We start from the raw sequence: 25093 nt of genomic DNA on the forward strand, positions 1-25093 counted from the left end.
CTATTATCATCATAGAAGAGGAAATAATACCACTATCCCTAAATGCATAGTACAAATAAGTATTACCTTTTGCTAAACAAAACATTTTGTTCCTACCCCCAAACTTATTATAGACATTGTCCTCAATGTTGATAGAAATACTTAAATTAAAAAGATAACAACATGGACAAGTAAAGTTAAAGGAAAGAGGTTACCAATAGCTCCATGAATGAAAAATAAAGCTCAAGTCACCTGTAGAAATTAGTACCTTACCAAAGATATAACAGTGATAATATATATAAGGAACCAAATTACTACAACAACTAACATGTGTCACATATCTCATTCCATAGAGTTACACGTCTCCAAAAAGACGGAGAAATTTGTGTACACAAGACTCAACAAAAATAAAAACATGGGTTGCCTCCCACAAGCGCTACAATTAACGTCTCTAGCAGACGAATGCTTTGCACAACCGATTCTTGGATTAGCGCTATGTCTAGCTAAAGTAGGCTAAGGGCTGAAATGAAATACATGGAATCAATGCGAAGTGACTCTAACAAGAGGAAATAAACAAATCTGAAAAAGAAACGAAAAACAATAAAACATACATTATAATCAATCAGTCATGATAAATAGGATCAATAAGACTAACCTTTTCCACATCCTGCACAGCCAAACCGTTAAGGTATGGTTTCAAATGTTGACCATTTACCTTAAACACACGACCATCCGTAGGATCTTCTATCTCAACAGCACCATGAGGAAAAACAGTTTTAACAATGAAAGGACCAATCCACCTAGAAGGTAACTTACCAGGAAAAAGACGCAAACGAGAATTATATAGCAAGACTTTTTGATTAGGTTCAAAAGACTTGCGAAAAATAGATTTATCATGAAAAATCTTAGTCCACTCTTTGTAAATCTTCGCATTCTCATGTGCCTCATTCCTTAACTCAGCTAACTCATTTAACTGAAGTTTACGTTGTGAACCTGCCTTACGAATATCAAAGTTAAAAGTTTTAATGGCCTAAAAAGCACGATGTTCCAATTTTACAGGCAAATGACATGCCTTTCCAAACACAAGCCTATAAGGAGACATACCAATAGGAGTTGATAAGAGCCAAAAACTGTAGTTTTAACCAATTAATAATACTACTTTTAGAATAATTATGCGAGTAATAAATAAGAGTTAATGCTAATTACGTGCTTTTATGTATTTTATGCATGGAATTCAATTATGTGTAGAAATGTGCCACTTTGGCGATATAAAGGAACAAAGAGTTGGTCGCTAAGAAGTTCTATGATAAAATCCAAGATTTAAGGAGACAAAGCCTTTATAAAGCCGGTAAAAAGCTGAAAAGTCAACACGGGCAGAAACAGTGCACAAGTCAGTAGAACTTCCAAAGACTATATCTTTGGACTAAAGCCTCGGATTTGGGCCTACATTACGTCAAAACGACTGGCTCAGAAAGAGCTTTCCAATGGTCCAAGCCTTGACCCAATCAGAGGAGTAGAAGTGGACGAAAAGTCTGCTGAAGTCAAAGCCAGTTGAAACGGGCACTATGGATTGAAGAAATTGAGCTTTGGGCTCAATTTTCCGGCCCAAAACATGGCTCCTCAGCCCATGCACGAAATTGTGGATTTGGTCTCGTCCTTTACATAAAACAAGACTTAGCTCTTAAGAAAGATATAATTAGATAGCTTAGAATAGAAAGTAGCCATTATAATAGGTTGTAGATCTAGTTTTTGAATTTCAATGAGTAATTAATTAGTTTCATTCCTTGTTTTAGATTAATTAATTAAATCATTGTTCTTCATTTCATTAGATAAATAAAATAGTAGTTCTTGTTAATTTCAATTTTGTCATTTAAATTTGTTTAGATCTAATTTCAATTAGTGTTTGTTATTCATTTCCTAGTTATTAATTTGGATTTCAATTCTTGAGTAGTTAAATTAGTAAAGTTCAAATCTTTATATTATATCTAGTTTTAATTTAATTGGAAATGAAAGTTTGATGAATCAAGGTTAAACCTCCATTAGACGGGTTTGATGAAGCCTTGATGAAAACCTGATTGTGTAGTATAAATCGTTGTAAGAATCTATTCCACTCTAGAAGGTCGTTGATTCGCCATGAGAATGGGTGGACGACCTCACACGCTAGTTATGAATTGGTAGAAATGTCATGTATAATTAGGGATTAGAACGACCAATTCTTACTGTAATAATATAAGAATTGGTTTACAACAAATCTATGCTAGTTTATTAAGTTGGATTTAAGGTGGAATCAATTTCCCTAATTCTTTATCTCTATTCAACTCTTAGCATTCTGTCATTCTATTATTTGTATCTTGTCATTTGAATTCACATTGTAGTATAAATTCCCTTCATAAATCTCTCATTGACCTTGGATAGACCATCAATTATAGAAAACTTGAATGCTAAAGAACTAGGGGTAGAACGAATCTTCTATTCCAACTCTACGTCAATAGGATCGAGAGTAGAAAACAAATATCTTTGGTAAGTCTAGTATATGCCACAATTTATAGTTTTACTTTCGTTTAAAGTTTCATCGCTTTATTTGTGAGTAAGACTATCTTTTTTATGATTATCAAATGGCGCCGCTGCCATCTTAGTACTCTTTAGTATTGTTTTCTTTAGAATTGATAGTTTTTCAAGGTCCCATAACCCACCCATCTTTGTTTGATTCTCACTGTGGTTGTTTGTTTCAGCACTGAAATTTTCCTCGAAAAAATTACTTGGAGCGCGACCTGCGCCCTAGGCAAGCCAACTTGGAGCGCGATTGATAAATGATAAAAAGATAAATTTACCTACGAAATGAACGATAAAACTCAAAACGTAAGTAAACTAAATCTTATTATGAGTCTATATTGATCAATTTTTCTACTCTCAATTCTATCAAAATAGAGTGGAGTAACAAATTCGTTCCACTCCTAGTTCTCTAGCATGGAATGATTTCATAGTTAACTAATCGGTCTTAAGTCTAATGAGAGGTTTACGAGGGGAATTCTATACTACGAGGTGAATGAAATTAACAAGTTACGATTAACGAAATGATACTGAATACTGAATGTGAATCTAGATAAAGAATTAGAGGGGAATTTATTCCACCTCAAATCCAACTTAATCACCTAGCATAGACTGTTGTAATCCAATCCTTACGTTCTTACTATAAGAATTGCTCGTTCTAATCCCTAATTAACATGGCATTTCTACCAATTATAACTAGCATGTGAGGTCGTTTACACATTCTCATGGAGAAACATGACATCCTAGAATGGAATAGACTCTACAACGATTCTACACTTATACAACTAAGTTTTCATCAAGGCTTCATCAACCCCTCTAATGGAGGTTTAGCCTTGATTCATCAACCCATCATTTCCCATATTATTATAACTAAACATCATATCAAAATTCTAACTTGACTAATTTAACTAACAATACTTCAATCTAATTTAACAACTCAGAAATGATAATCAACAAGAATTAAAACTAGATCTATAATTTGAAATGACAAAATCGAAATTTAACAAATAGCTATTTTATTTATCAAACTAATTAAGAACAATGATTCTAAGAGTTTAATCTAAAACAAGAATTGAATTTAAACTAAACTTAATTTAATTAATGAAAACTAGATCTAGAATTATCTATTGTTTTAGGTATAACTATCTACCATTAACAAAGAGCTAAGCTTTGGTTTTTATATGTTCAGATCCAAAAATCGTGCATGGGCTTGGATCCATGTTTTGGGCCAGAGAATCAGGCCCAAAACCCAATTCTTTCAAATTCAAAAAGGCCTCTTTCACTGCAGTTGGCTTCAAATGGACTTTTCATCCACTTACTTCCTCCTTTGATTCAAGGTCAAGGCTTAGACCATTGGAAAGCTCTTTCAGCTTTGACCGGGCTTTAGAAAGGCTTTGTCTTCTTGAATCTTGGCCTTTAATCACCGAACTCCTTAGCAACAAACCATTGCTCCTTTATCTAATCAAAGTGGCATATTTCTGCACATAATTGACTTTGAAGCCTGAAACGCATAAAAACACGTAATAAGTATTAACTCTTAATTATTACTCACATAATTAGTCTAAAAGTATGACTGTTACAGGGTTAAAACTACAGTTTTGGGCTCTTATCAAACCACCCTCAAACAGCATTTTGCTTGTCCTCAAGCAAATATGAGAAATTAGAATAAGTGACCAAAAATGGAGTTCTAACTACTCGTTTATTTGAGTCGATTGCATTGACCATATGCAACAAGGCCTTAAACCACTAGGAATTCCCTAGTGGACGAGTTATAGCCTCGTGAGAGTTTTCCAGTGAAGGTACTCATAAACTTCATCTATACTACAACGACTAAGAAATAAAACTATTGTTTCCTCATTCATGTCTCGACTATCTATACATTTCACTAGCAATTGAATAAGAATAACCAAGTCAAAAACCTAAACTAATATATGCATAATAATCAATCATCTATGATACAAATATATATACTATGAGTAATACTATGAAATGCATAGCAGGTTCGTTTCTGAAAACTCAGAATAACGTCTTTAAGTAGGTCCTCACATAAATGTCAAGACAAAAACCACTTTGATTTTTCCGCTCAAGTTTAGCTACTCCAAGTAATGTGGGCACACTTTTACCTTACAATCTCAATGACAACAAGGAAGCCGGAGTCGATCAAACACATCCGCCACTTACTATCACACTAACCTATTCCTAATTGAGCTAGAGGTCTTTATTAGGTGTCATGGGATTAGGAGATGGTTTAAGAAGGAAGGAAATGGATATTCAAAAGGACAAGTCTGAGATAGTAGAGTCTTCATATTATGTAACTTAGAGAAAACCTTGTTATTTACTTTTGCTTCTACACTTTGTTTCCATCCTTAGCCATATATATATTTTTTTCTTTGGCTTTTAACTCATTTTATTTTATTTTTTCGGAGTTTTTATTTTATTTCTATTTTTTTTTTTTTTTCTTTGGATGGAAATTTCTTTTCTTTATTTTCTGAAGCAATTAACTAACTTTTGTTTACACCGGTTTTTCTCTTCTTCTTTCTTCCTCATTCTATTCTCACACTTATTCTAGATTGGGTAGGTTGTTTTTTTTTTTTTTTAATTTTGTTTTTTTTTGTAATGGGGGTAAAAGGATTTGTGGGTTATAAAAGGCTAAAGAAAGGCTCAGAGGGGCGACTAGCGGAAAATAATTCATAGGTTTGAATTTCTGGCTATATCGATCCAAAGAGGGCCTAAATTCTCGCTTAGGATATGGCAGAGTGATCAAGCAAGTGGACGTGTGATTTCTCTATCCGGATTTTTCTTCTCCCTTGTGTCATTTCTCAAATGTTTCGCTCATATAAGGCTTTAGGCTATATTCTCACAGGATTTGTAGAATAAGTACTCTAGCCTAGATTTCAGAAACTTACTGCTAACAATCATAGATACTCATGTAATATATTTCTAGATAGATGCAAAGATTATTACCTACATATTAACCTAAGTTTCTAACAATTATTCTGATGCAAAAGCTTCGTGAGACTTCTAGATTGTTAAGAGCATAGAGAAGAAAACAATACCAATATTCCTAAGTGTATAGCATAAACTTATTTATTTATATTTTTTTAAAATTTTTAACTTGAAAACAAATGCATGTTATACATATCTATATCCTAACAGATGCCTTAATTACACGTGTTTCTATGCCCCCAAACAAGAAGCATGCTTTGTCCTCAAAGCATTTAAATAAATAGGGTAGAAAAAAAATACCATGGAAACGCGTGAAATTCGGGAACATCTGCAAAACAAGGTTAGAACATACTAATATAGGGAAAATAAAAATACTGACGCAACTCTATAAGAGTTCCACCCATTATGGGGTTAACAGAATTAAATTGCTTGGGACATAAGCAGACAATAACAAAACTAAAAACTTACCTTATCTCCCGCTTAAGCATCCTCCTCCTCATTAAAGAGATGAGGTTCCTTCGTATCCTGCTAGTCCATTATAACTTGCCAAGCTTGCCGCCATTTACCATCTACTAATGCTAACCTGTTAAGTGTTATTATGTCTGATGGGATGTACGGGGTGACCAAATGAGGCTGCACCTGCCATCCCGGCCAAGTCATTATTCGCAATGAGCGAACAACCCAATTAGTGGGTCTCATGACTTCAACCCTTTTCCAATCTGTGAATTGTGCACAGAATACAGGTAAACAACTACGCATGATGCGGCTTACCAAAACAGGCATAAGAAGATACTTACGCCTCATGCTTTGGGCTTTCTTAAGACTAGCGACTAAAACTCGGGGAATGTCATATCGGCGACGTCCCTCAGCTAAAGCGAGAAAAATGTCACCAAAGATCTTGTTTGCGAAATGAACCGCCATTCCCCAAAATATTCATCGGGACGAATAACATTGTGGTGCCTACGTTTAGGGAAAGGCTACCAAGGGCAATGCTATATATCGCCCTCGGTCCATTACTCGAAATACCCCTCCCCCATAATACTCATGGAAATATGTATAATCATAAAGGTATGCATTATCGGTCATATATGCCCATGTGTGAACAGGATCCGGTATTGGTAATCCTGAAACTAAAGCGATCACATTTTTATTGAATTCTAGTGTCGTGTCATCGACTACGACGGAGAATTCTTGTTCTCCATCCTGATTAAAATAGAATTTAACGTGGTCGTAGAAATAAGCAGTAAGTTGTGGTGAATATGAATCGTCATCACTTACCAGTAGATGACGCCATCCTAACTGCAGGATCTTGTGTCGAAACCAATGTCCATAGGTCTCGGTTCCCAACACGTCTTCGAAAGACTGTTCAGGTATGACTATAGGAGATGTCATCTCAACGACACTTTGAACAGTTCCAAAAATCCTGGAATGATCCTCAGAAAATTGGAATTTCCGTGTTCACAGATGGCGCTGGTGCTTCGCTTAAAAGCTTGGTCGCTCGTGGGTTTTGGAATTACAGTGTTTGGGCACGAAGTCAAAGGAAGGCCTTGAGGAGGGCGCTGGTCGCGCTCGAGTAAACGCTCGAAGCGCTAGTATTGTGCGCTTTGGCGCGAGGCAGAAAGCGCGCCGAATCTTGAAGTAGAAGTTTAGAGGAAAAAGAAGGAAAAGCTTGGAGTGAAAGGTGAGGGATGATGGTGGGGTGTAGTGTGGTTTGTTAGTGTAGAATGAAGGGAGTTTAAATAGGTTCTGAGCTTCCAAAATGAATCGGCAAGTTGCCAAATTGTTTTAAGGCAATTTCCGGAAATATAAAAATTCCAAACCCGAAAACGGAAACAAACCATCTTCTTGATTTTCTAAAAATCTTGGTATCTTTTATACTGGATTTAGAATAGTAATTTCTAAACTCTCCTAGATTTCATGCTACCACCACACATAATCATAGATATGCCGATATCGGCCAAATTCTCAACCTTTCCTCCAAGACAACTTTACAGCAGATGATCATATAACGAATTATGCTCGGTATAAATATTACCACCCCCAAACAAGTCAGGAAGGTGGGATTAATGATAAAAACAAGCAGAACTCGAAAATAACCAATTATATTAAAACTAAAATTTAAATCCAAACAACATAAAACAAACACATTAATATCTAAATTTAACAACTGAATTAAAATTCAACTAATAAAAAACCATGAAATAACAGCGAACACAAACTGATGGTGAACACCTAGTTATGTGATGAAGATGGACCCTGAGATGGAGATTGGTCCTGGGATGGAGAATGGCTTGAGCCATCTGTCGCCGGCGACGGCGCTCATGCCTCTCAGACTCGGCTGAAACAGAATCCTCCACGGGTGGCATGCGTCGTAGCATCTCTATTCGGAACAAGCGCTGTGCTTCCATCTTAGTCCTTAGTATTGCATACTCGGCTTGGTGATGCTGGTGGATAGTCTCCATGTTAGACAAGATATCGTCCTGAACCCTTTCGAGCATTTCAAGTATCGTCTCAAGGTTCGTTTGCTTATTTCGAACTACAATCTGTCTATCTCGGATATCTTCACAAATACCATAAATGCAACGCAAGCTAGTTTGCAACACTTGCATGCGTTCTAAATTAGAACTACAACTATCTAATGCATCGTCATCCAGACATGTCATATCCTCCCTTTCATCCTCCGACTCAACCACCTTTTCTTCGGACAACGGCCAAGTCTCTTGGATGCAATCCGTATAGATACTTGCATTAGAATGCAATTTGATCTTAATAGGAGCAGATTTTGCGACAGCTCTAAAGGAGAGCATGATCTTAGTGATCAATACGTGAAGAGGCGCCAAGCTCTTTCCCACTCTTCTAATCACATTAAAAATTAAATCGAGGATGCAGAAATTATACTTATTCGTTTGCAAAATCCAGAGAACGCGGACATTGCGCACCGATATCGCCGACTTTGTCTTTCAGGGGCGTTCCTACCAATCCACCGAGCTACAGCCAGTTGATTGGTTCTCAGGGTTGATTGGTGGACGCAATGAGATTTTAGATTGTATTCACCCTCCACGACAGTATCTTTCATCAAAGCAGGAACTCCAATTATCTTGGATTCCCCGAATGGTCGTTTCTAGGTTGCTTTCAAGCATAATTCCTAACAGCTCAGGCAACAATTGTCTCGTTACTTCCCTCCTCGTTCCTGCTACCTTAATGAAAATCTTATCCCCCTCCAATTCTCGTTTCTTATAAAATTGTTCTACCAAATCATAGTGATAGAACTCCTCAGTCGAGTACCACAGTCCATTCCAATCCCTCATAATCATCTCCGCGTCATAAAATGGCGCGAAGCTGTCGGCAGCTAACGCGTGCTCCGATAAAATTCTTCGTCGTAGCGCCATTGAAGTTTTTGAAACAACCAATGGGTTGTAGACGGTGGGGGAGGCGAGTTTGATGTAAAACAACCAAAGACACGGTGGTGGTGGTGATGGGTACGGTGGTGGTTGAAGCTTGAATTGGTGGCTGTTTTCGGAGTTTTAAAATTGTTGGGGTTGGTAGTGGTAATGGTTTGGAGAAGATTTGTGTTTGATTAAAATGGTTGGTGTGGGTGTAGTTAGGTTTTCCTTTCTCTTTTTTTTTATTTTTTATTTTTTATTTATTTTTTATTTTTTATTTTTATTTTTTTTATTTTTGGTGTTTAAGGTTGAAATTTTGTTAATGGCGGCGGTGGGTTGTTAGCGATAATCGCTCGTGGAAAGAGGGGGGCGGAGTGGCTTGGCCGCCGGTCGTCGTATGGTTTGGGCCCCATGCCCAATTTGAATCCCGAAATTTTCCGATTTTTCCCGCAATTTCAAATTCAATTTGCCGCTTCGTTACTGGCCCAATTTTGGCGAATGAGTTATGGAAATGATCAATAGAGAATTTCCAATCCAATGATCCATAAAACACTCAATTCCAACTATGGGTGACGTATAAGAAGGTGGAAAAACGCCTCGAAGTGCGTGTGTGACGTAAGTTATGCGAACGAAGGAAATCTAAGTTTTAGATAACGTCAACCCAAATGAACTACAAGTAATGGGCCTAAGCAACACAAATGGAAAGTTCGAGCAATCCGGATGGAAAGACCGACTGCCCACCCCCAAACAAATTTCTAAACACAAAATTTGTTCTAACGTGGGTCGTTTAAAGTCAGATTCCAAAGACTTGTTGGATTTCTATTTCTACGATTTAGAATTTTTTTATTTTTTTATTAGTTTATTATAAGAAAAATGAAAAACAATAAATACATAATTCACCCCATAGAGGAACATGACTCAAAAACCGAGAAAACATGCAAAAGTGGAAAACGTGAATTATGTTAACCGTGGACTTAAGATCCGGTACTTACAGCCACACACTCCATAGGGAGGGCCCGGTTACTTGAATGATGCACTTACCACTATATGGAAGTGAAAGGAAGTACACCAAATGACAAAGGTCAATCCTCATAGACAGGGTCTTGTAGAAGGACTTTCTCTACATCAGGGGACAGAAGTTCGTGAAAATGTTTTAACCGTTGACCATTAACTTGAAAGGTACTGTTGTCCGTGGGATTTACCAAGGTGATTGCCCCGTAAGGGGTGACTTCAGTAACCAGAAAAGGACCACACCAACGGGTTTTTAGTTTCCCTGGGAAAATATGTAGACGGGAGTTGTAAAGCAAGACCTTTTGACCGATCACAAACTCTTTGCACAAGATTTGCTTATCATGAACACGTTTCATGTTAGCTTTATAATCCTTCGCGAGATCGTAAGAATCGCTACGGATTTCTTCAAGCTCATTCAATTGCAACTTGCGTTTGACACCTGCCTCATCAATATTGAAGTTAAGGCTTTTTATAGCCCACAGAGCACGGTGCTCTAATTCAATGGGCAAATGACATGGTTTCCCAAATACAAGTCTAAAAGGGAGACATACCTATAGGAGTTTTGAAAGCAGTTCTATACCCATAAGGCATCCGATAGACGCTTGACCAGTCTTTCCTATCGGGGTTTACAGTTGTTTCTAAAATCTTTTTGATTTCCTATTAGAAACTTCTACTTGTCCGCTAGTTTGTGGATGATAAGGAGTTGCTACTTTTGTGTGTAACTCCATACTTTTTCACTAGGGATGCAACAACTCAAGGTTGCAAAATGTGTTCCACCATCACTAATGATGGCTTTAGGAATGCCAAACCGACAGAAAATATATTCTTTAATAAAAAATACAACGGTCTTATGGTCATTGCTACGGCAAGCTAGGGCCTCTATCCATTTAGACACGTAGTCCACGGCAACTAGAATATAAATGAAACCGTGGGAAACAGGGAAAGGACCCATGAAATCAATGCCCCAAACGTCAAAAATTTCTACTATCAAGATTGGATTTAATGGCATCATATTACGCTTCGTGATTCGCCCAAGTTGTTGGCAACGAATACACGTCTTGCAATGCACTTGGGCATCCTTAAAAAGGGTAGGCCAATAAAATCCACATTGAAGAACTTTAGCGGCTGTTTTCATCCCACTAAAATGGCCACCACACTCTTTGTCATGGCAGAACGATAGAACTTTATTATATTCCCCATGGGGGAATACAACGACGAATAATCGACCGCACAATACTTAAAAAGGTAGGGCTCATCCCGTGAGTATAACTTAACTCGCCAAGAACTTCTTACGTTCATTTCTTGACCAATTATAAGGCATAACATCAGCCGCTAAATAATTTACAATGCCAAAGATACCATGGTGGTCTTTGAAAAATAGCATACGATGCTCATCAAGAAAAGAGTCCGGTATGGACTTAGAATCACTATTATCGTCGTTTGTAAGTCTAGATAAGTGGTCGGCAACTACGTTTTCGACCTTTCTTTTGTCCTTTATTTCTAATGTGAACTCTTGCAGGAGAAGGATCCATCGGATTAATCTGCTTAGCATCCTTCTTTGCAAGAAGGTACTTTGATGGCTGCATGGTCCGTGTAAACTAAAGTTTTAGAACCAACCAAATAAGGACGAAACTTATCTAAAGCATAAATGATGGCTAAGAATTCTTTTTCGGTAGTTGAATAATTCCGTTGGGCATCGTTTAAGGTTTTACTAGCATAATAAATAACAGTGGACTTATTATCTAGTTTTTGTCCCAAGACTACACCAACTGTATAGTCACTAGCATCACACATGAGTTCGAAAGGTTTAGACCAATCGGGAGGCTGTATAATTGGTGCAGAGGTTAGGGCGTCTTTTAAAGTTTCAAAAGCCTACTTATAGTTAAAATTAAAATCAAAGATTGCATCTTTTAAAAGCATATTAGTTAAAGGCCTAGCTATTTTCGAGAAATCTTTAATTAATCGCCTATAAAAACCTGCATGGCCTAGAAAGGCTCTAATATCCGGGACCGGTCCGTGGTTTAGGTAGAGTCGCTATCTTATCTAGTTTGGCCTTGTCTACTTCGATGCCATCACTAGATACAATGTGACCTAGTACTATGCCCTTTTTTACCATGAAATGACACTTTTCCCAGTTTAAAACGAGGCTCTTTTCTTCACACCGTGTCAAAACCTTAGACAAGTTAGACAAACAGTCTGTGAAGGAATCTCCATAGATAGAAAAATCATCCATGAAAACTTCCATAAAGCGCTCTACCATGTCACTAAATATATGAAGCATACACCGCTGGAAGGTACTAGGAGCATTACAAAGGCCAAAAGGCATTCGTTTATAGGCATACGTTCCAAAGGGACATGTGAAGGTAGTCTTTTCTTGGTCATCAATATCAATAATAATCTGAAAATAGCTTGAGTAGCCATCCAGAAAACAATAAAAAGCATGACCAGCGAGGCATTCGAGCATTTGATCTATAAAAGGTAACGGAAAGTGATCCTTCCTTGTCATAGCATTTAAACGTCTGTAATCAATACAGATTCTCCATTTCATAGGACCTTGTGTGACAACATAGTCACCCTTTCCATTACGTACCATGGTAACTCCCGATTTCTTAGGAACTACATGAATGGGGCTTACCCATTCGCTATCAGAGATTGGGTATATGATACCCGCATCGAGTAATCGTAAGACTTCTTCCCTAACCACCTCTTTCATGGCAAGGTTCAGGCGACGCTGAGGTTCGCGAGAAGTCTTCGCGTTATCCTCCAAATGGATACAATGAGTGCAAACATTAGGGTCAATTCCCTTAATGTCGGCTAGGGACCACCCAATCGCAGACTGATGTTCCCTAATCACCCGGATTAAACATGTCTCTTCATTCTTAGATAACAGAGAAGATATAATTACCGGATGACTACCATCCGGATCAAGTTGAATATATTTTAACTCCGGGGGAAGAGGTTTAAGCACTGGGGTGGAAGGAAAATCAATAGATGTTTCGTCAGGGTCCTCATTTTGCATTATGAATACTTGCTTAGGTAGCAAGTCTTTATACTTAGTATATGGAGCAACCGAAGGGTCTACAATTGGTGTGGACTCAAGGATGGTGTTGACTTCCTCTAAGTAGGAGTCATTTACAAAATCTGAAGTTCCCAAAGAAAGGAATCTGTACATATTGTTTTCGGGAAACGTGTTGTTAAAATAATCTTGAGCTAAGCTCTCGATCATGCTAACCTCCCCATCTATAGATGAATCTGGTAACTGTTTCATCATTTTAAAAACATTTACCTCAACCGTAAGATAGCCAAAAGATAAGGACATCTTACCATTGCGGCAATTTATAAGCGCGTTGGCAGTTGCCAAGAAGGGGCGCCCTAAGATGATCGGTACAGAGTCGTTAGCGACTTCTGTATCGAGGATAACAAAATCAGCAGGGATAGTAGAAATCCTCGAACCTTAACAAGCGTTTTTACTACACCCTTAGGATACTTAATTGACCGTCCGCTAATTGCAACGTTATTTTTGTAGGTTGCATTTCTGTAGACCTATTTGTTTATACAAATAATACGGAGTAAGTTAACACTTCGCCCCGTGTCTAATAAAGCGGTCGTCGTGTGGGAATCTCCTAAAGCTGCATTTTATTGTAGGGCGACCGGGGTCCTTGTACTTAACAATTCCATTATTTTTGGATAAAGTTTTGAACTATTCAGTTAGAAAGCGTCTTTAGGTATGTTTTGTCTTACGCCCTAGTAGTGCACAACTCCTTAAGAAACTTAGCGTGATTAGGTAGCTTTTAATAGCTTCGAGAAAAGGAAGGTTTATCGTTAGATTTTTTGAAAACGTTCCTAATCTCCTCAAAGTTTGTATCCCTGGTTAGCATGGCTAATTTCTGAGGGAACGGTGGTTTCGCTCTATATTTAGCGTATGGCTCGACTTGATGTGTGACCTTGGCTTTCTGTTTCTTAGTTTGTTGTTTAACTAGTACCTCTACAGTGGTAGGTTCTTCAGTTCCTATTTCGATATCTAGATCGATATCCGGTGTAGGGAGTACTGATGGGGTAACTATAGGCATAGTTACTTTGTTATCAACCACTCTTCCAGAGCGGAGAGTGGTGATGGCATTAAGGTCACCTACGATTGTAGTTTTCGTACTAGTATTACCGTTTACCTCAAAGGCTGTGTTTGCTGTTTTAGGGTTTGTTATTGCTTGTCCTGGAAACACGCCTTTTGGTTAGGTTTTCTCTTGGGCTAATTGTTGTATGCCCTGATTTATGGATTGTAAGATCTGTTGGTTTGATTAAGTCATTGTTTGGAAGAGTTGTTGGGTAACCTGTATAAAGGCGTCGATACAATCCGGTTGTGTAGGTGTAGTAGTCACAGGTGGTGCGACTGGAACTATCTCACGTTGATTATTTATGGGTGGGTTGTGATAGTTACTATTGTTAACCGGAACGATACCTCTATTGGTATTATAACTATTATAATTACCTTGACCTTGTGCTAGACCTTGTCGTGGTTTGCTTTGGTTGTTATAATTATTATAATTTCCCTGACCTTGTCCTTGTCCTTGCCTAGGTGGAGCTTGGTTATAGTTGTTTGCTTGCCTAACATTTTGGTTATTAAACCCTAGAGGTGTAACTTGTTGATTGTTTCGCCAACTAAAGTTGGGATGTTGTCTCCATGGGGCATTAGGAATAGGATAGCTATTAATGGAGCAAACATTATCTTGCTCTAATTGTTGTTGTTCATAGGCGAGAGGACAATAGGAGTCAGGGTGCTCAGAACTCAAACAGAAATTACATGGGTTGGAGTTTACATTCATGACGGGGATAGGCTTTTGTTGAACAGAAATAGCCTCAACCTTTTTAGTTAGAGATTCGATTAAATTTTTAAGTTCTGGATTGGGTTTCATCTCAAACATACCGGGCGCCTTAATGTTGTTGAAGAAGAACTAGCGAGCGGGGGATATCATCACTACCCCCCAATTGTTATTGCGTTTAGTTTGCTCTTCTAAAATTTTGTAAGCCTCCGAGGCTCCTTTACTTAGAAAACTACCCCCATTCAATATGTCGAGGACTTCTTTATGGTGATGTTGAAGTCCTTTGAAAAAGGCACAAACTAACGTGTCTTTTGCTAGGTTATGGTGTGGACACTCTATAAGCAGATCGGTGAAACGATTCCAAGCCTCAGAGAATGATTCATGAGGATTCTGTCGGAAAAAATGAATCTTGGAAAGCATCTCATCTGTCTTTAGGGGTGGGTAAAAATGTTCCATAAACAAGTGAACAAGTTTAGCCCACGAGTCCACGAGAATTAGGGCTTTGGGCGAGTTAACCAAGGCGCCGCCTTATCGGCTAAGGTGAAAGGGAATACCCTTAGTTTAATTTGTTCCGCACCAACCGTAGGATGATGGAATGTTGTAAGGACTTGTTCAATCCTACGCATGTGCTGATAAGGTTTTTCATGGTCTAAACCATGAAAAATGGGTAACAAATTAAAAATATTTGGGGGGATTCGGAAATCCCCCACTGGGTCTGCTAGAATGATACAAGATTTAGGTCTATCGCTCAAGGCTTTGTAAAAGTCGGAGAGAGGAGTCTCTCTTTCTTCAACCATTATGTCAGGTGTGGTTGGTGGGATAGTAGCTAGAGGTGTAGTGATTGGTATACTCGATAGATTTGTTTGTTGACGTTCACGGTTAATTACGTTCGGTGTTTTTCTCCGACCAGACCTTAATCTCATGCAAGTCTAAGTCTAAACACTACAACACTCCAAACAATCTTTATATATTAGTACAAACCTCTAACTGGAGATGCGAGGTATGGAAGAAAGGAATACCTGATTGCGTCCTTGCTTCGCTTATGAATAGGGTCTTGTTTATGTATGTTCAATGTATATAACAAGTTAGAACACTGAAAAACTTGAAAAATCGAAGTTCGAATCAAACCTGTGGAAATCCGGCAAAACTTAGCTTTAGTGGCGCAGTGCGCGCTTAGAAGTGATGTCGCTCGTGTAACTTCAAGTTACAGTGTTTTAGGGTAGGTCGTGCTCAATATGGGGGGTCGCGCTCAAGGTTCCAGCGTTTTAGGTGCGCTCCGTCACGGCTGTGATGGCGCTCCCGTGGTTTGTCGCGGAACTTTTCAGCGCTGAAACGGACAACCACAGTATGAATCAAACAAGGGTGGGTGGGTTTAATGGGACTTAAAAATGACTAATTATACTATGAAAACAATGCTAAAGTGAAACTAAGATGGCAGCGGCATCATTTGATAAATGATAAAAAGATAAATTTACCTAGGAAATGAACGATAAAACTCAAAACGTAAGTAAACTAAATCTTATTACGAGTCTATATTTATCAAGTTTTCTACTCTCAATTCTATCAAAATAGAGTGGAGTAACAAATTCGTTCCACTCCTAGTTCTCTAGCATGGAATGATTTCATAGTTAACTAATCGGTTTTAAGTCTAATGAGAGGTTTACGAGGGGAATTCTATACTATGAGGTGAATGAAATTAACAAGTTATGAATAACGAAATGATACTGAATATTGAATGTGAATCTAGATAAAGAATTAGAGGAGAATTGATTCCACCTCGAATCCAACTTAATCACCTAGCATAGACTGTTGTAATCCAATCCTTACGTTCTTACTGTAAGAATTGCTCGTTCTAACCCCTAATTAACATGGCATTTCTATCAATTATAACTAGCATGTGAGGTCATTTACCCATTCTCATGGCGAAACACGACATTCTAGAATGGAATAGACTCTACAACGATCTACACTTATACAACTAAGTTTTCATCAAGGCTTCATCAACCCCTCTAATGGAGGTTTAGCCTTGATTCATCAACCCATCATTTCCCATATTATTATAACTAAACATCATATCAAAATTCTAACTTGACTAATTTAACTAACAATACTTCAATCTAATTTAACAACTCAGAAATGATAATCAACAAGAATGAAAACTAGATCTATAATTTGAAATGACAAAATCGAAATTTAACAAATAACTATTTTATTTATCAAACTAATTAAGAACAATGATTCTAAGAGTTTAATCTAAAACAAGAATTGAATTTAAACTAAACTTAATTTAATTAATAAAAACTAGATCTAGAATTATCTATTGTTTTAGGTCTAACTAGCTACCATTAACAAAGAGCTAAGCTTTGGTTTTTATATGTTCAGATCCAAAAATCGTGCATGGGCTTGGATCCATGTTTTGGGCCAGAGAATTAGGCCCAAAACCCAATTCTTTCAGTCCAGAAAGGCCTCTTCAGCTGCAGTTGGCTTCAACAGACGTTTTGGCCACTTCTGCTCCTCTGATTGGGTCAAGACTTAGACCATTGGAAAGCTCTTTCAGAGCCAGTCGTTTTGATATAAGGTAGGTCCAATTTCGAGGTCTAAGTCCAAAGATACGGCCTTCGGAAGTTCTACTGATTTTGAGTGATGTTTCTGCCCGCGTTGAATTTGACTTTTCAGCTTTGACCGGACTTTAGAAAGGCTTTGTCTTCTTGAATCTTGGCATTTAATCACCGAACTCCTTAGCAACCAACCATTGCTCCTTTATCTCATCAAAGTGGCATATTTCTATACATAATATACTTTGAAGCCTGAAACGCATAAAAACACGTAATAAGTATTAACTTTTAATTATTACTCACATAATTGGTCTAAAAGTATGACTTTTACATGGTTAAAACTATAGTTTTGGGCTCTTATCAGTGACCTATGCCCACACGCCTGGAATTTCATCTTTTGGCTGAGCGCGACCTGCGCCCTGCCAAGGCAAAACATGAGCGCACCCCACGCCTACACGCTTGGAATTCCACTTTTTGCCTACGCGCGACCTGCGCCCACACGCTCGGAACTCCAGCTTGACCTGAGCGCGACCTGCTCCCAGCCTAGGCCTATTCTAACGCGACTGCACCCTCTGTTGAAACTGCCCGATTTCCACGGGTTTGATTCAAACTTCCATTTCTTCAAGATTTTCAGTGTTATAACTTGTTATATACACTGAGCACGCGTAAACAAGACGATATTCATAAGCGAAGCAAGGAGGCTTTCAGGTACTCTTTTCTTCCACACCTCGCATCTTTTGTTAGAGGTTCATACTAGCATATCAGGATTGTTTGGAGTGTTGTTGTGTTTCATTAAGATTGGTCTTAGCCTTGCATGAGATTAAGGTCAGGCAGAAGAAAAACGCCTAACGTAATTAACCGACAACGGCAACAAACACGCCTTTCTAGTATACCATCGACTACACCTCTAACTAATATACCACACACACCACCTCTAGCAATGGCTGAAGAAAGAAAGTCTCCTCCCTCGGACTTTTACAAAGCCTTGAATGATAGCCCTAAATCTTGCATCGTTCTATCAGACCCAGTGGGGGATTTCCGAATTCCCCCGAATATATTTAATTAGTTACCCGTTTTTCATGGGTTAGACCATGAAAAGCCTTATCAGCACATGCGTAAGATTAACCAAGTCCTTACTACATTCTATTATCCTACGGTTGGTGCTGAACAAATTAAACTAAGGGTATTTCCCTTCACTTTAGCCGATAAGGCGGCGTCTTGGTTAAATGCCCAAGCTCCAAATTCTGTGGACTCGTGGGCTAAACTTGTTCAACTATTTATGGAACATTTTTACCCACCACTGAAGACCGATGAAATGCTTTCCAAGATTCATTTCTTTCGACAGAATCCTCATGAATCATTTTCAGAGGCTTGGAATCGTTTCACTGATCTACTTATAGAGTGTCCACACCATAACCTCGCGAAAGACACGCTAGTTCGTGCCTTTTTCAAGGGATTGTTACACCACCACAAAGAGGTGCTTGACATAATGAATGGGGGTAGTTTCCTAAGTAAGGGAGCCTCGGAGGCTTATAAATTTTTAGAAAATCAAACTAAGCATAATAATAACTGGTAGGGTAGTGACGATTTCTCCCATTCTGCTAGTTCTTCTACAACAATTAAAGCCGCCGGTATGTTTGAGATGAAACCCGATCCGGAACTCAAAAATTTAATTGAATCTCTAACTAAAAAGGTAGATGCTATTTCTGTTCAACAAAAGTCGATCCCCATAATGAATGTCAACACCAATCCATGTAATTTATGTTTGAGTCCAGAGCATCCCGACTCCTATTGTCCTTCCCCGCCTATGAATAACAACAGTCACAACAAGATAATGTTTGCTCGATTAATAGTTTTCCTATTCCTAACGCCCCTTGAAGATAACATCCCAACTTCAGTTGGAGAAATAATTAACAAGTAACACCTCCAGGGTTTAATAATCAAAATGTTAGGCAAGCAAACAATTATAACCAAGCTCCACCACGATAAGGACAAGGTCAGGGTAATTATAATAATTATAACAATGAAACGCAACCACGACAAGGTCAAGCACAAGGTCAGGGTAATTATAATAATTATAACAATAATAATTATAATGTTAATAGAGGTATCGTTCCGGTAAAGAATAACTATCAAAATCACCCATTAATAATCAACGTGACATAGTTCCTGTCACACAACCTATAGCTAACACTCTTCCACAACCGGATCATTTCGATATCTTTATTCAATCTCAACAACAGATTTTACAAGCCATCCAACTTTCCTTATAGTAGTTAGCTCAAGAGAAAGTGCAACCCAAAGGGGTGTTTCCAAGACAAGCGATAGCTAATCCAAAATCAACAAACATAGCCTTTGAGGTAAATGGTAATACTAGTAACAAAAATGAAAACGTAGGTGTGCTAAATGCCATCTCCACTCTCCGTTATGGGAGAGTGGTTGATAACAAAGTAACTATGCCTATAGTTACCCCACCAGTTGTCCCTACACCGGAGATTGTACTAGATACCGTAATAGAAACTGAAGAGCCTACCCCTGTAAAGGTACCAGTTAAACCATAACCTAAGAAACAGAAAGCAAAGGTTAGGCATCCAATTGATCCATACGTTAAATATAGAGAGAAACCACCGTTTCCCCATAAATTAGCTATGTTAAACAGGGAAAAAACTTCGACAAGATTAGAGAAGTTTTTAAAAATCTAACCATAAACTTACCTTTTCTGGACGCAATTAAAAAATTACCTCACCATGCTATGTTTCTCAAAGAGTTGTGCACTAAAAGGCGTAAGACAAATATTCCTAAAGACGCCTTTTTAACTAAACAATTTCCAACTTTAACGGAACACAATGGAATCGTTAAGTACAAGGACCCTGGTCGTCGTACTGTACAATGCACCTTAGGAGATTCCCACACTTTACTAGACCTGGGGGCGAGTATTAACTTACTCCCGTATTATCTATACAAACAAATAGGTCTACAAGAGATGCAACCTACTAAAATAACGTTGCAATTAGCGGATCGATCAATTAAGTACCCTAAGGGTGTGGTTGAAAATGTGCTTGTTAAGGTCCAGGATTTCTACTATCTTGCTGATTTTGTTATCCTCGATACAGAAGTCGCTAACGACTCTGTTCTAATCATTTTAGGGCGTCCCTTCTTGGCGACTGCTAACGCGCTTATAAACTGCCGCGATGGGTCGATGTCCTTGTCTTTTGGCCATCTTTCGGTTAAGGTAAATGTTTTGAAACTGATGAAATAGTTACTAGATTCATCTATAGATGGAGAGGTTAGCATGATCGAGAGCTTAACTCAAGATTACTTTAATAACACATTTCTAGAAAACAATATGCATAAATTCCTTTCTTTTGGAAGTTCAGATTTTGTCGATGACTTTTACATAGAGGAAGTCAACACCATCTTCAAGTTTACACAAATCGTAGACCCTTTGGTTGCTCTTTATACAGAGTTTGAAGACCTGCTGCCTAAGCAAGTATTCAATACTCAAGATGAGGACTCTCCAGAAGCATTTATCGATATTCCTCCAACCCCGGTGCTTAAACCTCTTCCTCCTGAGTTCAAATATATTCAACTTGATCCGGATGGTAGTCATCCGGTAATTATATCTTCTCTGTTATCTAAGGAGGAAGATACACGGTTGATCATGGTGATTAAGGAACATCGTTCTGCGATTGGTTGGTCCCTAGTCGACATTAAGGGAATTGACCCTAATGTGTGCACTCATCGTATCCATTTAGAGGATAATACAAAGACTTCCCGCGAACCTCAGCATTGTTTAAACCCTGCTATGAAAGAAGTGGTCAGGGAGGAAGTCTTACGGTTACTTGATGCGGGTATCATATACCCAATCTCTGATAGTGAATGGGTAAGTCCCATTCATGTAGTTTCAAAGAAATTAGGGATTACCATGGTACGTAACGCCAAGGGTGAATATGTTGTCACGCATGGTCCTATGAAATGGAGGATCTGTATTGATTATAGACGGTTAAATGCCATGACACGAAAGGATCATTTTCCTTTACCTTTTATAGATCAGATGCTTGAACGTTTAGCTGGTCATGCTTTTTATTGTTTTTTGGATGGCTACTCTGGCTATTTCCAAATTATTATTGATATTGATGACCAAGAAAAGACTACCTTCACATGTCCTTTTATAACATATGCCTATAAATGAGTGCCTTTTGGCCTTTGTAATGCTCCTTGTACCTTCCAGCAGTGTATGCTTCATATATTTAGTGACATGGTAGAGTGTTTCATGGAAGTGTTCATGGATGTTTTTTCTATCTATGGAGACTCTTTCACTGAATGCCTGTCTAACCTGTCTAAAGTTTTAACGCGATGTGAAGAGAAGAGTCTCGTTTTAAATTGGGAAAAATGTCACTTCATGGTAAAAAAAAGGCATAGTACTAGGTCACATCGTATCTAGTGAGGGCATCGAAATAGATAAGGCCAAACTAGATAAGATAACGACTCAGCCTATACCACGGACTATCCATGATATTAGAGCCTTTCTAGGCAATGCAGGTTTCTATAGGCGTTTTATCAAAGATTTTTCGAAAATAGCTAGACCCTTAACTAATCTTCTTTTAAAGGAGGCCACCTTTGATTTTAATTTTAACTGTAAAGAGGCTTTTGAAACTTTAAAAGCCGCCTTAACTTCTGCACCCATTATACAGCCTCCCGATTGATCTAAATCTTTCAAACTTATGTGTGGTGCTAGTGATTATGCAGTTGGTGTTGTCTTAGGACAGAAACTAGATATTAAATCCACCGTTATTTATTATGCTAGTAAAACTCTAAAGGATGCTCAAAGGAATTATACAACTACTGAAAAAGAATTTTTAGCTATTGTTTATGCTTTAGATAAGTTTCGTCCTTATTTGGTTGGTTCTAAACCTCTAGTTTACACGGACCATGCAGCCCTTAGGTACCTTCTCGCTAAGAAGGATGCTAAGTAGAGATTGATCCGAAGGATTCTTCTCCTGTAAGAATTCACATTAGAAATAAAGGACAAACGAGGGGTCGAAAACGTAGTTGCCGACCACTTATCTAGACTTACAAACGACGATGAAAGTGATTCTGACTCCATACCGGACTCTTTTCCGGATGAGCATTTGTATGCTATATTTTCTGCACCATGGTATGTTGACATTGTGAATTATTTAGTGTCTGATGTTATTCCTTATGACTGGTCAAGAAATGAATGTAAGAAGTTTTTGGCCAGAGTTTAAGCTATACTACTGGGATGAGCTCTACCTTTTTAAGTATTGTGCGGATCAAATTATTCGTCGTTGTATTCCCCAGTGGAATATAATGGGGTACTCTCATTCTGGCATGAAAAAGAGTGTGGTGCCCATTTCAGTGGTATGAAAACAGCTGCTAAAATTCTACAATGTGGGTTTTATTGGCCTAGTCTCTTTAAAGATGCCCAAGTGCATTGCAAGGCGTGTATTCGTTGCCAACAACTTGGGCGAATCACGAAGCGTAATATGATGCCATTAAATCCAATCTTGGTGGTAGAAATTTTTGACGTATGGGGCTTTGATTTCATGGGTCCCTTTCCAGTTTCCCACAGTTTCATTTATATTCTAGTTGTCGTGGACTATGTGTCTAAATGGATAGAGTTCATGGCTTGCCGTAGCAATGACCATAAGACAGTTGTGTTTTTCATAAAAGAGTATATTTTTTGTCGATTTGGCATTCCCAAGGCCATCATTAGTGATGGAGGAACACATTTTTGCAATAGAGTTGTTGCATCACTAGTAAAAAAGTATGAAGTTACACATAAGGTAGCAACTCCGTATCATCCACAAACTAGTGGACAAGTAGAAGTTTCTAATAGGGAAATCAAAAAGATCTTAGAAACAACTGTAAATCCTGATAGGAAAAACTGGTCGAAGCATCTATCTGATGCCTTATGGCCTTATAGGACTGCTTTCAAAACTCTTATTGGTATGTCTCCCTTTAGACTTGTATTTGGGAAACCTTGTCATTTGCCCGTTGAATTGGAGCACCATGCTATGTGGGCTATAAAAAGCCTTAACTTCAATTTTGATGAGGCGGGTGTCAAGCGCAAGTTGCAATTGAATGAGCTTGAAGAAATCCGTAGCGACTCTTATGATCTCGCAAATGATTATAAAGCTAACATGAAACATGTTCATGGTAAGCAAATCTTGTGCAAAGAGTTTGTGGTAGGTCAAAAGGTCTTACTATACAATTCCCGTCTACATATTTATCCAGGGAATTTAAAAACCCATTGGTCTAGTCCTTTTCTGGTTACTGAAGTCACCCCTTATGGGGAAATCACCTTGGTAAATCCTAAGGATAACAGTACCTTTCAAGTTAATGGCCAACGGTTGACACATTTTCACGAGCTATTGTCCCCTGATGTAGAGAAAGTCTTTTTACAGGACCCTGTCTATGAGGACTGGCCTTTTTCATTGGTGTACTTCCTTTCATTTCTATATATTGGTAAGTGCACTACTCAGGTAACCGGGCCCTCCCTATGGAGTGTGTGGCTGTAAGTACCAGATCCTAAGTCCATGGTTAACATAATTCACCTTTTCCACTCTTGCATGTTTTCTCGGTTTTTGAGTCATGTTCCTCTATGGTGTGAATTATGCATTTATTGCCTTCTTGTTTTTTCTTATATTAAATTTTATTCATAAAAAAATAAAAAATTGTTAAAGTCACAAACATAGTAATTTAAGAAGTCTCGGGGATCTGACTTTAAAAGACCCACTTTTAAAAAAAATAATAAAATTTTTTAAACTCTGTTGTCAAAGATTTGTTTGGGGGTGGGGTATCCGGTTTCCACCCTGGATTGTTCAACTGTCCATTTGTGTTGTTTAGGCCTTTTAATCATATTCCGATCTGGGTTGACATTATCTATGAAATTAGATTTCATTCATTCGCATAACTTACGTCATGCACGCACTTTGAGGTATTTTTCATCTTCTTATATGTCACCAATGGTTGGACTAGAGCATTTTATAGATCATTGGATTGGAGATTCTCTCCTGATCATTTCCATACCTCATTCGCAAAAATTGGCCCTGGTAACGAAGCGGCAATTTAAGTTTGAAGTTGCGAAATATCAAAAAACAAAATCGGAAAATCAAGTGGGCTTAAGCCTAACCTCGCGCGCACGTGCATCTCCTTTTTTCACCAACAGTCGCGTTTCATTCTCCGAACCGCCATTAACAAACAACAAAGCTTAAAAACCTAACCTAAAAAAAAAAAAAAAAAACTAAATACACGCACGCCCAAAGTTAAAACCCACGCCAAATCTTCTCCTAACTACACCCACCACCACCTCCACCAATTTAAACAACCAAAACCCACCGAAAATTCAAGAATTTTGAACTGCCACCACCACCACCGCGCCTCCTGCCATTATTTTTAGTTAGGGTGTTTCAAAACAAGTCTCCCTACCTTATTCAAACCCACAAATCTTATAAAAACTTAAATGGCTCAAAGACGTCGGATATTGCCGGATTCAATTTTAATATAAGTTGGTTAATTTTGAATTATGCGTTGTTTTTATCATTAGTCCCACCTTCCTGAATTGTTTGGGGGGTGGTATTATTTAGCCTAACATAATTCGTTATATGATCATCTATTTTAAGAAGTTGTTTTAGAGTGAGGGCTGAGAATATTGCTGATATGGGCATCGCTATAAATAGATATTGTGGTAGGATGAAATCTCGATGAGTTAGGCAGTTTCTATCCTAAATTTAACCTAAAAGATATTAGGGTTATTTTAGAATGAAGAATATGAGTTGTTTCCATTTTCGGTGGAAATTTTATTATTTCCGGAAATAGCCTTAAAGCT

At 38.1% G+C, this 25093-nt stretch overlaps 1 protein-coding gene across 1 annotated transcript in view; it reads right to left on the reverse strand.

Moving 5' to 3' along the window:
- Positions 1-601: 601 nt before the first annotated feature.
- LOC147497136 (uncharacterized) overlaps positions 602-25093 on the reverse strand; it is a 43380-nt gene continuing 18888 nt past the window's right edge. Inside the window, exon 3 of the mRNA XM_086562769.1 lies at positions 602-972. Within this exon, the coding sequence (XP_086418895.1) occupies positions 602-972 (371 nt within the window). The remainder of the gene's footprint in view (positions 973-25093) is intronic.

This window comes from Coptis chinensis, chromosome 5, assembly GCF_015680905.1.
Source record: "Coptis chinensis isolate HL-2020 chromosome 5, ASM1568090v1, whole genome shotgun sequence".
Taxonomy (NCBI): domain Eukaryota; kingdom Viridiplantae; phylum Streptophyta; class Magnoliopsida; order Ranunculales; family Ranunculaceae; genus Coptis; species Coptis chinensis.